Below are 17,650 nucleotides of genomic sequence, written 5' to 3' on the forward strand. Positions count from 1 at the left end.
GGCAAGGAATATTTGGGAGAAAAGTGACTTTCCCCTTTGGCCATAGTTAAGGATCAAGCATGTGCAACATGATAAATTCTCAAGGCAAGATCTCATCAGGTGTCTCAAGTGTGTTTAGACAAAGTTTACATAGACCAATGAGAATGGGACAACACATCTTCAACTCATAGTTGTCATGTACTTTCAATTTCATTATTAAATGAACATTCTCCAAAGAGATTAATTTTTAATCAAGAATGAAAGTACTTGGAAAGGACATCATGAACAGTTCCAAAGAAGGACAATACAGCTGCTTCCTCTACATATTACAGCTGGTTTCTGTCATGCATCAAATCTGCTTCAAAAGAACAAAGTCATATATTACCCAGTCTGGAGAACACTCTGAGAACGATGCTGAGAATGACTGTCCTTTACATTTGAAGATGCAAACTCATCTACAGCTGGCCAAAACGTGTTTAAATGATTTGTAACGGCTATACTTGGTGGAAAAGCAATGGACAACTATCTACAACTCATTGCAAGCTGTCATTATGGCTCTTTTGTTTGAAAACATGAAGAACAGCAGGGAGAATGTTCTGAGAAAGATCAGTCAGAACTTATCTACTCAACAATTCAGCATGAGCTGTCTATTTTGAAGCAACTAGCCGTTGGAAAACTTCCTTTGGGACCAAGGAACTGAAGACTCAAGGTTCAACTATAAAAGGAAGGCTTTGACAACATTGAAGAGCAAGAGTTGAAGCTACAAATCATCAATCACTTGTTTTTGTCTACAAGTCATAAAACTCTTCTTTTATCACTCACACTCAAGATCTACATTCTCATCATACTTCTGAGTTTAGAGTGTTTTTATTTGCTTCTCAAACTAACCTTTGAGTTTCTAAAAGCAAATAACTCAAGAGACCATTTTTCAACATAACCCATTTTTAAGTGGTTACATCTTTGTCTCTTTATTTAAATCTCTCTCACTCCAAACATTGTAATCTCAATACTAGGATCAATATATCATTTGAGTGAACTGAGAGTTTTTTCCATTGTAACAAGCTTCTCAATTGTTTGAGTTTTTGTAAAAGCTTGAAGATCCAAACCATCATCATTTGTAAAAGATTGGCTCAAGTCAATACGTAACTATTGATTGAGTGACACCTTATAAAGTCTGGAGGACTTAGGTAGATCAAGCGAGTGAAGCTTGGAAGATTATGATCTTGGACTAGATCAAGGAAGAAGTGTAATTTGAGATCGGTAGTATCTCATAGTGGATAATCTCACAGGAGCGTGAGGACTGGAGTAGCCCATACTATTAGGGGGTGAACCAGGATAATTGTTTGTGTGTTGTTTCTCTTCCTTATTCTCTTTTATTTACTGTAAACACACATCACACAAAGCACTTCATTATATTTAATTTGAATTCTCACGCAGTAGAGAACGTTCTCGGAACAATCTATTTTATAGTAAAGAACGTTCTCAGACCAAGTTGTTCTATAATTCACTAACATTTATCCAAGTATACACTTGAGATCAATTTTGTAGAATGCAGGATTAATTTTTAAAAAGGGTCACAATTCAAACCCCCCCTTTCTTGTGACTATTTCTTCCACTTCAATAGCTTCCCACAAATTAAAACTGACTTCCTCATCTTGAACTCGAACTTTCATCACCCCGTCATCAATATCAATCATCATACGAGCAGTTTTCATGAATGGCCTTCCAAGAATTAACGGAACATCATCATCCTCTTCAATATCCATCACCACAAAGTCTATAGGGAACATAAACTTATCAACTTTTACAAGAACATCTTCAGCCATTCCCGATGGACGAGTGATGGATTTATCAGCAAGTTGCAACGTCATTCTTGTACGGGTGATGTCAAGACCACCAACCCGTTGAATCACCGATAAAGGAATAAGATTAATGCTTGACCCTAAATCAATAAGGGCTTTTCCAACATTCACATTACCAATGGTAACCGGCAACGTGACTCTCCCCGGATCTTTTTCTTTTGTCGGAAGAGTTCGTTGAATAATGGCACTACAGCTTGCATCAAGTTGAATAACTTCATCATCATTGTACCTTCTCTTCTTGGTAAGGATTTCTTTCATGAATTTTGCATATGTTGGCATCTGCTCCAAGGCTTCGGAAAATGGAATGTTAATTTGCAATTTTTTAAAGATATCCAAAAACCTTGCATACTGCCTTTCTTTATCCTTCTTTGATGGAGCATGTGGATATGGCAGATGTTGAGGTAAACTACTCTTTTCTTTTCTCACTTCAACCTCCTTCTCTGCAATTTTTTCATTTTTTTCTGTTTTTTCACTTTTTTCTTTTTCAACTATTTCTTCATTTTTATTTTTTTCTGCTTCATCCTCACTTTCTCCAACCTCCTCTTCATCTGCTCGTCTCATAACCTCCTCTTCCTTCCTCAAATTATCACCTATTCCCTTGCCAACTTCCTTACCGCTTCTTGTTGTAATTGACTTGCATTGTTCTTTTGGATTCGGTTCGGTGTTGGCTGTAAATGATCCTCCTTGATTTTTGTTATTGGCCATTTCTTTTGCTATTTGACCAATCTGAGTCTCAAGATTTCTTAACACCGCATCATTGCCTCTTTGGTAGACTTGAGTTTCTTGCACAAACTGATTTTGTTGTTGATTTTGTTTGGTCTGCATCTCTATGAATGATCTCAAAGCTTCTTCCAAATTTGAATTTTGAGTTTGTTGTACCGGTGGTTGACTGTAGCTTTCATATTGTCTTTGCCTATTTGATGAGCCAACATCTTGTCTCCAACCTTGACCATAGTTTGAGTTGTTTCCCCTTTGATAGCCAGCATTATTCGGATACTGACTCTGTCTTTGTTGATTTGCCATGAAGTTCACCTCTTCATGAGATGGAGGACAATGACCAGTTGGATGATCTCCGGTGCATAATTCACAAGATGCTACTTGCTTTGCTTTCCCCGCTCCTTCTTGTAAGGTGATTATCTTAGACATTTGTTTTGATAGCTCTTCCACCGTGTTAGTAAGAAGCTTGTTTTGAGCTAACATAGCATCTGAAGTATCAAGTTCAAGAATCCCAGGCTTCCTTTGAGTTTTGCTGCGTTCACTTTGTCGATCACTAAGTGACATTTTTTCAATGATAGTCGTAGCATCTGCAGCACTTAATGATAAAAGAGAACCACCTGCTGTTGCATCTAAAAGGAGCTTTGAATCCTGCAAAAGACCATTCCTAAAAATATGAATTTGGGTTAGTTCATCAAATCCATGATTAGGGCATTTACGCAGCATTGCTTTGTATCGATCCCATGCTTCACATAGAGTCTCATTGGAGCCTTGAGAAAACACCGCAATTGATGTCTTTGACTCCATGAATTTATGATGTGGAAAGAACCGTTCAAGAAACTTCTCTTCCAAAGTATTCCAATTTGTCATGACTTGAGCTGGTAAATCAAGGTACCAATCTTTGGCCTTTCCTATCAATGAATGTGGAAACATTCTCATGAACACCGCTTCCTCCTCCGCTTCAGGAGCACCAAGTGAACCGGCAATTTCATAGAATTTGACCAAATGGTTGTACGGATCTTCATGTGACAAACCTGTAAAAGGGTTAGCATATAACAATTGCAAGAGTCCGGTTTTCATCTCCGTTTGTCTTGCACCTCTGGGAGGCCTTGCAAGATGAGCAAGTCTCCGTGGACTGTTGTGACATGGCCTTATACCGGCACCTCCACCTTCGTTACGTGGCGGATCGTCAGCCATCTCTTCGGAGATTGAGGATGTTGAAGAAATAGAAGTTGAAGTTCCTTCTTGCAGCTTCTTTTGTTTGGCTAGTTGTTTTCTTTTCTTTCTTTGACTATTGTTTCTCCTTGCTGTTCTTTCGATTTATGGATCAAAAAGTAAATTCTCTGCAGAAATCTTTCCTCGCATAAACAGGACAACAATCTAACCAGACAAGTTAGCGTGCACAAAGGATAATAAATAATAAAAAAGTACAAAATTGCTTAAAACGACAGAAATCATAATCAAACTTATCAATATCAAACGCCAGTCCCCGGCAACGGCGCCATTTTGTTGAAATACCAAAGCAAGTATTTTCGTTATATCGTATCCACAGAGACTAGTGTAATATCAAACGTTGATTTGTAATTTCCATGATTTTAAGTACGGGTTTTTGTAAGATTTAGTTTCGAAAACATAAAAGTGCGATTGGATAAAAGGATTTAAACTTTCGGATAATAAAAAGTTGTCGGAACTAGATTCATTATCTCGTTAGCATGTATCAATCAACCTCACTATATATATTTCATTTACCAATCATTATTATCACATATCACACATCGAACGTATCCGTATCCGGATTACGCCGTGAAATCTATTATATCTACCAACGTTCGATGCCTCGAATCATTAATCGACATAATAGCATTAAGATCTGATATTTGACGTGATTACTAAACTCGACATCTATGTCTAAACATTGAAGTTTAATAAGTGATTATCTTTTACTCTTGATTCAAACAATATATGTCTATGTTGTTCAAATCTTTTAGAAATAGACAATTAAAACAAGATAACACTTATAATGATTGATAAAGAAAACACATATATTAAGATTTAAATTGACTACATGTTCACAAAATAACTACATCTAATCCCAACAACAAAGGAATTTAGCTAGACATGATAAAAGTAAACTTACAATAAAAAGGGATGAAGAACATCTCTTGATTTCTCAAGTATAATGATGAATCCACCTTCAAGAGCTCTTAAAACTAATGTTACTAATATTTCTGAACTATTACAAAACTCTATATCTCAGAAAATGGCTTCTGAGCTCTATTTATAGCTTTTCAGGACAGAGGAGTTCGCTAAGCGAAATGATGTTCGCTGAGCGAACTAGTTACTTAAGCAAGGGGTTTCTTGACACGTAGCAAAAGGCTTGACTCATCACTTTGTTCGCCGATGCTCGCTATCTCTCGCTAACAGACCCTTCCTCCCGGGTTGTGCTCGCCATCTCTCGCTATCTTTCGCTGAGCGAACGTTGAGTTTGCTATCCTGCTCGCTGAATCTCGCTGAAGCTCGCCATGGACCCTTAACCCACTGGTTTAGTTCGCTGTAGCTCGCTATGGCTTCGCTGAGCGAAGGCTTCAAAACCTGTTTTTCTAGCCATTCCTAACAAAAATGCCTTGGGATCAATTCCTCTTTGATTTAATTTTATATTTACACCAAAAGGGGTTTTAATCAAGATTTCTTCACAAAAGTATTGGTAAGTGCTCATAATTCGTGATACAATATAACTAAAATTGGGCACTTATCAGAGGAAGAGGAAGACTGAATCTCATTTACACTTGCAGAATTATTTCTGGTTGTAAACTGTTGCGAGTTGAGTGACATGTTTTCGATCAAGGCCTTTGCAGCAGCTGGAGTTTTATCAACAAGTGCTCCACCACTTGCAGCATCCAAAATGTTTCGATCCATTGGTAGCAACCCTTCATAGAAATATTGGATGAGTAATTGCTCGGTGATCTGGTGTTGGGGACAACTGGAAACTAGATGTTTGAATCTTTCCCAGTACTCTGCCAATGATTCGTTTCCTTGCCTAATGCCGCATATTTCTTTTCTGATTGATGCTGCTCTAGAAGCGGGAAAGTATCTCTCTAGAAAGACCTTCTTCAGATCATTCCAAGTTGAAACAGAATTTGGCTCAAGGTAGTAGAGCCAGTCTTTAGCAGCACCTTGTAACGAGAATGGAAAGGCTCTCAACTTGATGTGGTCTTCCGTGATACCTTCGGGCCTCAATGGTGTGGAGCACACAACCTGAAATTCCTTTAAATGCTTGTGCGGGTCCTCACCTGCAAGACCATTAAACCTTGGCAACAAGTGTATTAAACCAGATTTTAGTTCAAAAGGTACATCAACTTCAACATATTCGATACATAAACCATTGTAATTAACATCAGGAGCAGCAAGCTGCCTCAATGTTTGTTCAGCAGCCATGTTTTGATGTTCAAGTTCAGAATCAGAATTAAATAAGTTATGGAAATAGTCAGACTCAGAATCAGATATAGTGTTAGAATCAATGTTACTGGAATGCACGCTATTAGCTCGGTTGAGCCTTTTGCGTGCGTGGAGTGTTCTTTCTATCTCAGGGTCAGGAAGCTCTAATTGGGACTGTCCAGCAGACCTGGTCATGCAAGAGGTGATAAACAACAATTACGGTAATTCCAACTATGTCCCTACAACGAAAATAGGTGAGTAAAATAGAAAACAGGTCAAACTGAATGAGAAAAAATCTAAAAATACCACGAAAATTCTAATTAACTAAAATAAAGATGACACAAAATTTTTTGGATTTCTTTGAAAATACGAAATCAGTAAAAAATTAAAATAAAATAGAAAAACAAGGAATTTGGGGCTGAGAGGGTGGTGTCCCATTATTTTGTCCCAAAATAAGGGACTTTGAACCCTGATTTTTTTCTGAGGGAATGGGATGGTCAAAAAGCAGAACAGACGCAAAATCAGCCCTAAATCGTCTCTTAATTTTTTTATACGGCAGACACGCAATAACAAAAGAAACAAGTAATTCTAGCAATTCTAATACTGAATAACACAATTATGAGTCCCCGGCAACGGCGCCAATTTGATCACGGTCGTTTCGTGATCAAAATAATTTTAAAATAAGTAGTACAAGGTAGTGACCTTGGTCGTTTCGCAAGGACTCACGATCGGTTTAACAATATTAGAATGAATTTAAAGGTTGCAATTTGGGGTTTTTTTGTTTGTGGAAGCAATAACAGAGATTACGAATTTAATTAATATAAAAGCAATCAATCCATTGGTTTTAGGCAACTTTGTTTATCATCTATCATGGGTTCTTATATGAATATTCATACAGTTTATGCTTCGGCTGATTATAGAACTAATTTAACAAGCGAAAATCAGTTTTATAACGAATTCGTTGATTAAGCACCAGCGTGTTCGACTAACTATGGCGATGATCAAGCGTCACCAATAACACAGTTAAAAATCATAACAATAATTCGGCAGCCCTATTTTGCAAGCGAAAATAATATAACAATTTCCTATTCAGATTAATTTGAACAAGCGTGAATTAATTTGAATAGTCTCAATGTTATGAACGTGAAACAAAATAATTAAGCATCAATTGCATCAACTCATACACAAAAGAGAGACAAGAAAATTGATATATGATAAGCATAAACATAACGATTTGCTATTAAAACCGAACCTCAAGATTCGAGAACAAAGTTCCTTACACCAATGGATCAATAGAAGTTTAGTTCTCCATGGAAGATGACGGCTGCTCTAGGGTTTGAATATTTCGTGAACAGTGAATGATAACCCTAGCTGCCTTTTTTCGGTTTAAATAATACATGGAACGGGCCTCAAAACAATTGGGCCGAAAAATATAAAGTTGTGCTGAATTAAATTCGTCTGGAACATAAACGCAATTATTTGACACACTTGCGCTCCGAACTGGGTTTTGGCCTCAACATGAAAGTCGTAGCTCTTGATCTCAGCTTTCCAACGCATCTTCCCGCGCCTCAATCCGATATTTGTAACTCCAGTTATGACCTGCGGACCGGAAGGGTGTCAAGGTGCTATTTATTCATAAATTAAGTGCGAAAATAAAATAGAGTTAGAAATAAACTTAAATATAAAAACACCTTAAAATAGTGAAAATAGTAAATTAAACCATAGGAATACACTAGTACAATAGTAGAAGAATGTGCATTAAAACTGCACTGGGACATTTTACATTTACATTTACATTTTTGTGTTTTTAAAAAAAAAAAAAAAAAATAATAATAATAAAATAAATCATCATGAGTAGTCACATGTTCTAAGGCTAGGGCAGATAGCTGTAGGGTCAGTGAAATTTTTGGAGTTTTTTGTTTTGATACTTGACATGATAGTCTTTGCAACTTAATGCACAACTGCTTGAACACTGTCAAACTTAGTAATGTCTAGATAAATCTCTAAAATATTTATTCTTTAGACTAAGTTCTCTAATTTGAATATAATGGAGGTATGATTAGAACTAAGTGTGGGGGAAAGGCTAGAGTAACAGATAGATCGATCATTGCTATTAATTGAGAAAAAGGGAAACTGTTTAAGAGCTAAAACTAATGAATATAATAAGTTCCTGTGCCCGAAACTGGAGGAACAAGTTCCTGTGCCCGAAACTGGAGGAACATGTGCTGTGTAGGATGCTCTACTCTGAGTAACAGGTTGGACTTATTACAAGTAAGATCCCGTCAGGTGAAAAGGTGGAGTAGTACCTAAAGCTTAAAAACAATAAATAATAATAAACTGTAATAAAGCTTGAAGGTAGTTGCCCCTGAGTTGATGTTGAAAAGCTTTTGATCTCTTGAAAAGAAATAGCCCCCCTAGTCTGAAATTCTGGTTAAATCCAAAATTATAGGAAAAGAATGACAACTTAGCATCTAGAATGGTAGTTTCAGAGAGGGATCTTGACATTACTTTGGTTGACAGTGGGAGACAGTACACACACACGCAAGATTATTATTGAAAGTTGATAGATAAGAATTGTGCCAATCTTTGAATTTTGACCCAAGGTTTGAAGCTTGAAACCTGGAATATGTTGACTGCTTGTGATTTGTTTTTAAATTTTTCATTTGAGTTTTGCTCGGAGTGCAAAAGTTCAAGTGTGGGGGAATTTGATCAGTGCAGTTTTAATGCACATTCTTCTACTATTGTACTAGTGTATTCCTATGGTTTAATTTACTATTTTCACTATTTTAAGGTGTTTTTATATTTAAGTTTATTTCTAACTCTATTTTATTTTCGCACTTAATTTATGAATAAATAGCACCTTGACACCCTTCCGGTCCGCAGGTCATAACTGGAGTTACAAATATCGGATTGAGGCGCGGGAAGATGCGTTGGAAAGCTGAGATCAAGAGCTACGACTTTCATGTTGAGGCCAAAACCCAGTTCGGAGCGCAAGTGTGTCAAATAATTGCGTTTATGTTCCAGACGAATTTAATTCAGCACAACTTTATATTTTTCGGCCCAATTGTTTTGAGGCCCGTTCCATGTATTATTTAAACCGAAAAAAGGCAGCTAGGGTTATCATTCACTGTTCACGAAATATTCAAACCCTAGAGCAGCCATCATCTTCCATGGAGAACTAAACTTCTATTGATCCATTGGTGTAAGGAACTTTGTTCTCGAATCTTGAGGTTCGGTTTTAATAGCAAATCGTTATGTTTATGCTTATCATATATCAATTTTCTTGTCTCTCTTTTGTGTATGAGTTGATGCAATTGATGCTTAATTATTTTGTTTCACGTTCATAACATTGAGACTATTCAAATTAATTCACGCTTGTTCAAATTAATCTGAATAGGAAATTGTTATATTATTTTCGCTTGCAAAATAGGGCTGCCGAATTATTGTTATGATTTTTAACTGTGTTATTGGTGACGCTTGATCATCGCCATAGTTAGTCGAACACGCTGGTGCTTAATCAACGAATTCGTTATAAAACTGATTTTCGCTTGTTAAATTAGTTCTATAATCAGCCGAAGCATAAACTGTATGAATATTCATATAAGAACCCATGATAGATGATAAACAAAGTTGCCTAAAACCAATGGATTGATTGCTTTTATATTAATTAAATTCGTAATCTCTGTTATTGCTTCCACAAACAAAAAAACCCCAAATTGCAACCTTTAAATTCATTCTAATATTGTTAAACCGATCGTGAGTCCTTGCGAAACGACCAAGGCACTACCTTGTACTACTTATTTTAAAATTATTTTGATCACGAAACGACGGTGATCAAATTGGCGCCGTTGCCGGGGACTCTCAATTGATTTTAGCTAATATTAGACTCAGTTTCTGTGTGGTTGCGTTCTAGCCTTTGCTTTCTCGTGTTTTCTGGATTTTACATGCCCTAATAATCAGTTTTCGTAAAAAAACAGTTTTCTGGAAAATCTTTTCTAAATCGAGTTTTTCCTGTACCTGTTCATCAGAAAAAAATCAGAGTTTAAAATCCCCTATTTTGGGACAAAATAGGCAACGGCGCCAATTTGATCACCGTCGTTTCGTGATCAAAATAATTTTAAAATAAGTAGTACAAGGTAGTGACCTTGGTCGTTTCGCAAGGACTCACGATCGGTTTAACAATATTAGAATGAATTTAAAGGTTGCAATTTGGGGTTTTTTTGTTTGTGGAAGCAATAACAGAGATTACGAATTTAATTAATATAAAAGCAATCAATCCATTGGTTTTAGGCAACTTTGTTTATCATCTATCATGGGTTCTTATATGAATATTCATACAGTTTATGCTTCGGCTGATTATAGAACTAATTTAACAAGCGAAAATCAGTTTTATAACGAATTCGTTGATTAAGCACCAGCGTGTTCGACTAACTATGGCGATGATCAAGCGTCACCAATAACACAGTTAAAAATCATAACAATAATTCGGCAGCCCTATTTTGCAAGCGAAAATAATATAACAATTTCCTATTCAGATTAATTTGAACAAGCGTGAATTAATTTGAATAGTCTCAATGTTATGAACGTGAAACAAAATAATTAAGCATCAATTGCATCAACTCATACACAAAAGAGACAAGAAAATTGATATATGATAAGCATAAACATAACGATTTGCTATTAAAACCGAACCTCAAGATTCGAGAACAAAGTTCCTTACACCAATGGATCAATAGAAGTTTAGTTCTCCATGGAAGATGACGGCTGCTCTAGGGTTTGAATATTTCGTGAACAGTGAATGATAACCCTAGCTGCCTTTTTTCGGTTTAAATAATACATGGAACGGGCCTCAAAACAATTGGGCCGTAAAATATAAAGTTGTGCTGAATTAAATTCGTCTGGAACATAAACGCAATTATTTGACACACTTGCGCTCCGAACTGGGTTTTGGCCTCAACATGAAAGTCGTAGCTCTTGATCTCATCTTTCCAACGCATCTTCCCGCGCCTCAATCCGATATTTGTAACTCCAGTTATGACCTGCGGACCGGAAGGGTGTCAAGGTGCTATTTATTCATAAATTAAGTGCGAAAATAAAATAGAGTTAGAAATAAACTTAAATATAAAAACACCTTAAAATAGTGAAAATAGTAAATTAAACCATAGGAATACACTAGTACAATAGTAGAAGAATGTGCATTAAAACTGCACTGATCAAATATTGAGGGTATAAAAGAATCACGGGGGTCGGAAGAGAAAACATCAAAAGTATTTGGGTTTGTCAAAAAAGAAAATGCAGTGTTTGGGTTTATTTGAACAAATAAAAAAAGAAGAAGTTTTTGGGTTGAAGTTTTCTCTTCCTACATCATTCTCTTATTTTCTCCGAAATTCCGTATTTGTCTTTAAAATTCCGATTTTTTTTTGCCGTATAATTTTTTCTTACAGTCGTATGGACATTTTTTAAAACCAATTTTTTCTTATAATCAACACTTCGAACTTTATTCTCATGGATAAAAATGGAATTTTAGAGAGATAAGAGAACGAGGGGGGAGGGGTGTAGGGAGAGAAACATTCATTTGGGTCTACTGGATTAACTTTTTGTTATTGAGCCCAACAATAAAATTAGTACATTTTGTATATTTTATTTTTGTTGGTATATTGTTGGTTTTAACATATTTTTGTTGGGATAAGGGATGAAGGGCGGTGCGTAGGCTTTAAGGCACGACAGATTTGGGAAGAATGGAAGGCTGTGCAGCAACACCAGCAGGGCAGTTCACAGCAAGCTCAGCAGGTCCAGCAAGGTCAGTGGCAAAAACCATCCTATGGTTGGTACAAATGTAATGTAGATGCGGGATTCCATCGCGATATCAATAAAACTAGTGCAGGCTGGGTGTTACGAGATCATATGGGACAGTTGGTATTGGCGGGCACCTTATGGAATCATGGTCATTGTTCTATAATTGAAGGTGAAGCGAAAGCATTACTTGAAGCACTGCAGCAGATTGAACGGAGAGGGTTCACTCATGTCATCTTCGAAACGGACTCCAAAAGTGTGATGGATGCAGCTAATAGTTTTATTGGTGGAAACTCGGAATTTGGTGCTCTAATTTGTAATATTAGAAATATTTTGTCTCATAATTCAAACTTTGTGGTGAAGTTCATTAAGCGACAAACGAATATGGTTGCTCATACACTTGCTAGGGCGGCCATTTCTTGGTCTAGTCGCAACATATTTGATTTGATTCCTCGTTGTATTTCCTCTTTATTGATGAATGAAATGCTATAAGTTTTTATGTGTAAAAAAAAAACATATTTAGAGCATTTGCTTCAAAAAAAAAAAAAAAACATATTTAGAGCATGTTCGTAAAAAAAAAAATATTTAGAGCACGTGTTTATAAAAAAAAAAAAAACATATATAGAGCATGTTTGGCCTAACCTTAATTTGCCTCCTCTTCTCCTTAGAAGGAGAAGCTAGGTCACAGACGTTGATTTTAAAAAGCTCCGGTTAGAAAAACAAGTTGTTTAGGGCTCGTTTGATCAAGCTATTTTTAGAGCTTATGCAAACAGTTTATGCAATTTTTATATATTATTATAAGTTTGTCAAGGTAGTTTATGATAAAATAGCTTATAAAATTACAATTTTCACTAGTGTGAACTTATAAAATAGCATAAAACCTAATTTATATTGCATAAGCTGTTTGCATAAGCTCTAAAAAAAGCTGGGCCAAACTTATAAAGAAAATTTGCTTGTAAAAAAGCTTGTAAGTAAGGTGTGGAGCGTTACTTTACGATCATTTTTCGGAGCTTTTCGACATTACTACATGTGCAACCGATAAGTTTTAAATTATAGAAAAACATTTTTTACATTTTGGTTTGATGTATTTAGTTACATTTAATCCAATGTAGATGATTTTTCGGACTAACCCAATAAAAATAAGAGCTTTTGATCTTCTATTTTATTTTTATTACTTTTAATCTATTTTAGAGTTAACTTTACTGACATTATATTATATAAAATAAAAATAAATCCATAATTTTTTTAACTTTATTTTTAACAAAAATAGAGTTAAAAAATTGAAATGTTAGCCATAGGTTTGGTGAAGCTCTATTTTTCAAATCTCCGTATATGCACAATTTTTCAAATCTCCAACCATTAGATCACGGCTATATTAAATTGTGCCTATATTAATTTTTTATGTATATGATAGGGGAATTTAGATTCTCTCCAAAAAAATTTCTCATGTTTTATCTTTTTTTCTTAATCTAATGATTGATAAATCATATAGCATGAAAATATTTAAGAAGAGAGAAAAAACATTGAATAAATGACCAAAATTACTATAACATATATAGCTAATATGAGAAAGAAAATCGGAGAGGATTGAAATACTATAGTATGATCTAAATAATAAGACTGTTTTTAAGATCTTTACAAAACACAATATACCAACGAACTTGTATCTAACTGGTTCAGATCTTAAAGCATTATGTTTTGAATATTACCAAGCCATTTTATTTTTTAAAAATCTTGTGTTTTTAATATTATCTACCTCCCATTTCATGAGTAGTTGCAACTATTAACATTATCGCTAGCTATAGTAGCAGTAAATTAAATGCCTTCAATAATTTACACAACAGGTTGGTTGTTATTCAACAAATATTGTAACATATATACTACGAGAGTGTGTAAATTTAAAATAAAAATCAAATCTCAGTAGGACTCTGATGCAGTAACATAATCAAGGCTATATTAAACTTTGTCATGGTTATTTATGTAAGATAAGAGTGTCAGAGTGAAAAATACATAAGGAGTAAATGCCACCGAGTACAACAAAGTTACAAAACACAACAATATATTCCATGAACTTGTATCTATCTCTCCTGTTCAGTAGTTGCAACAATAAAATTAACGGTACAGTATTAGTAAATGTACACTGTAATAATTTACACAACAGTACTGGTAGCTAGGTTGTTTATTCAACAAATGTTAACAAAGGATCTGAAACATAATTGTTAGTTATTTCAACTAAAAGTGGTCAAATATAAGAAAGAAAAATGTTAACTAAGTGATTTGGGATAGTAGTTAAGATAATGAAAAATAGTAAAAAAAATTTAGAACTTGTGTGCAGTCTACATCTTAAAAAATTAATTGTAGTTTTTTGAATGCATATTTTATCTTTCTCTTTTGCATTTTAATTCCTTAACTAGTGCCGCGAGAACACTAATTAGCAAAACCTGTAAGAAAATATGTTCTTATAATTAACATTTGTTTGTCACTTTTGATTTCCTAGTACTAGAGACTAAGAATCTCTGCAAAAATTCAAAGGTTTATATATTGTAATGTTGTGTTTCTTATGTCTATAGATAATTGTAGTTTTGGTTCCTCCATTTTTACTATTTTACAAAATTGGTCCTCGATCCTATTTTAAAGTTTGACAGTTTTGATCTCTCCAACACATATTTTATCTGAAATTGGTGATACAACATTCTTAAATTACCTGAACAATTTGTTGGCCACTTGTCTTTCATCATGCAATTATCTTAACAAATTATATGTATTCTTATCAACATCCAGACCCGGCCCCTATAGGGTGCATGGTGAGCGACGACGTCGGACCTCAAAATTTAGGAGGTCTCAACTCAAAATTTTGAAATGCTATAATATCATTAGTGTTTATAAAATATCCGATGTACTCAATAAATTAATTTTGAGATTCTATAATAATAATAATAATAATAATAATAATAATAATTATATATTACCAATGTTCATAAATATAATATATATTTGGTATAAAAAAATCTAATCAAGTAAAAAAAAAATTACACGCTTCTTAATTATAAATTTTTTCCCTTCCAACTAAATTTTATTCATACACACGAGTTATGAAATTGAACTCCTGACCGTATGCGACCAAGATCCAAAACTTTTATTGCTTGGACCAATTCATTGTTGATGTTTCTTATATTACTTATAATTTAAATAGTAATGTTAAGTTATAGCGGAGTTTAAACATATAATTTAATTTGTCAATGTTTTATTATAATATAGTATAAAACTATAATTTTAAACATATTAAACTATACTATAATTTAAACATATAATTTTGTCAATGTTTTCTGCTTGGCATATTATAGTATATTTTTTGCTTTAAAAAAATTAGAGTTTCAGAAAACATTGACAAAATTATATGTTTAAAATAGTTTGATTTGATTTGAGCATGATGCAAGTGTTGCGTCATCAGTGAGAGTCTCGCTAAGTTAGATTATTATATTGAGTTAATGACAATTAGACAAATAATTTTGATATTATATATTCATCCTTAACTCTTTCAAGTAATGAGACTTTAAATTATACTTGATATATTTCAAGTAGGTCTAACTTATTTTCATCTATACTAGCTAGTATCAACTAAGAAGTTGGTTTATTTAAAATGTAATATAGTATAAATTTAAAAATTGAAAGGTTATTATGCTAACAATTATATGTCATTATCTGAACGGACATAACTTAATGTTTTCTATGTAGGATCTGGTGTAACCAGTAACGATGGTGATGAACTTTGAGGCTAAATGCATGTGTTTATATAAGGGAATGACATGCATAGTTTCAGTAAGTTCCATTGTGTGAGTGAAATGAGTCATAAATATTTTATGATGAGGTGGACAATGTAGCATAAGAGTACAATGAACATGCAGAGGGGTCATTTATACGTTGTGGGTGAGAGGCGTCATGAGAACAATACATCTTGCAAAAATAATAAGGGTGCTATTGGACTTAAGACATAAATGAACTATCAGCTTAGTAGGCCCTACCAGATAATAAAGTGCCCACTTTTTTTTTTAAATGGTAAAATCAATCATTCTAAAAACTACATCCGTAAAATTAAAATATATGCACATTCATATATAATAACAATTTATTTAAGTTTTCATTGACATATTGTTCTTGTTTCTGAAATATGAAAATTAAAATATATTGTAGTTGCAGTAGTAGTAGTAGTAGACAAACAAGGCTAAACCATGTGAGCATTATCTTAGAAGGTGTGGCCCATGACCCACCTAAAATCAATGTTTACTATATTAGATTAGGAGAGGTCGAGTGTGAAATAATGCATGTGATTGAGTTATAGAAACATGACAAATCATACACGATAATATTATATTATCTTATGAAATAGAAGCATCTTCCTTCTAATAGCACATATATGACAAATATATCATTGGATACCTTGTTCGTTAAACTTCTTCCCATTTAAAATTATCAAAACCTCTAAATTCCTCACTTTGACATCTTGTTGATTAGAGGCTCAAAGTATGTGATAATGATAAATGATTAATGAGACTATGATGTGCAGCCTAACAATTTTTCATACATTGGATGCTTATCCGTGACGCATGAAAATGGACTTAAAAAATCGTCCACATATCCCATATTTGGATTCATTCATTTATATATGGAACAAACGTGTCTAACGTACTAAAAGGAATGTTGGAGTAACATTTTACCTTTGGGCATGTAATATGGTATGGTGCTAGATTGTTATATAGCTACCTAATAATTGTAAAGGAGGTTGTGGATGTCAACTACTTGTATTGTTTAATAATGAGTCAAAAACAAGAAGGCTTTCTTTTGGGGCTTTCTATATGATTTTTTATAGGAAATATGATAATAAGGTATCAATGCCTATATCGACTATTTCTACCAACCGTGTATAACCAATACTTCCTACATTCCATTAATAATATGGCATTTATCTTGCTGTCAAAAAAAATATATGGCATTTATCTTTTCTCTTAAATAGGTACTCCTTTCATATATTAGTGTCACTGTATATGTTTTTCGCGCACAATTTAAGAGTGTAAAGATTGGTTCAACACTCATTAACATAGTTCAATTGATATGAACATTATATGTAATATATACAAGAATGAAGATTCAATCTTTAAAAAAAAAATGAAGATTCAAACGTTGGTATATATCCATTTATTCACATAGTCGGTCCAAGGGTGAAACAACTAAATAAGAGTTTTAGGTTCTAAAATTTTGAGTTAAAAAAAGGTCTCAAATTTTTTTTATTCGGTTATAAACAGATAATACAATAATTGAATCTCGAATATTTCTTTAATTTAATTGATAAAGTTAATGGCCTCAGCTCTTCCTAAACACAAAAACTATTGACCTTAGCGATATTTAGGTTTTTTTTTTTATTAATTTTCATAAAGTCATATGTAATTTTTTTTGTTTATAAAGCCTCACAATAAAACTTGTTTTAGGCCTCCAACTATGTTAGACTGACCCTCTTTATTTATCTTAAATGATAAAATTCTAGCTATTAGATTATTCTTAAAAAAAAGAAGAAATTGGTTTAAAAAAAGTGTTAGCAATATATTTTACAAAATTATCTAATCTTTATTATCATAAAAGTATAGTACACTATAATTAACTTTAAAATAATATACATAATATTAATTTTGTAATAGAGATTTAGAATAAGTGACATTTATTTTATTTTAGTTTTTTTTTTGTTGCTAACAGACAAAAAATGAAGATTGAAGAGCAGCAAGAAAGTTAACTTTAAAATTAAAAATATTGGATGGTCACAATCTCAAATTTAAATTATTTAGACACTTATTATAAAAATAATATTTAGACACAAT

General features: G+C 33.6%; 1 protein-coding gene across 1 annotated transcript; it reads right to left on the minus strand.

Annotated features, from left to right (window-relative positions):
- Positions 1-328: 328 nt before the first annotated feature.
- On the minus strand, positions 329-3,752 carry LOC123904661. Its single transcript, XM_045954296.1, has 3 exons — positions 2,369-3,752; positions 1,626-2,281; positions 329-334 (listed from the first exon to the last, which is right to left on the minus strand). Exons 1-3 carry the CDS (start codon positions 3,750-3,752, stop codon positions 329-331), a joined length of 2,046 nt encoding a protein of 681 aa, XP_045810252.1.
- Between the last annotated feature and the right edge of the window lie 13,898 nt (positions 3,753-17,650).

This window comes from Trifolium pratense, linkage group LG2 (assembly GCF_020283565.1).
Source record: "Trifolium pratense cultivar HEN17-A07 linkage group LG2, ARS_RC_1.1, whole genome shotgun sequence".
Lineage (NCBI taxonomy): Eukaryota > Viridiplantae > Streptophyta > Magnoliopsida > Fabales > Fabaceae > Trifolium > Trifolium pratense.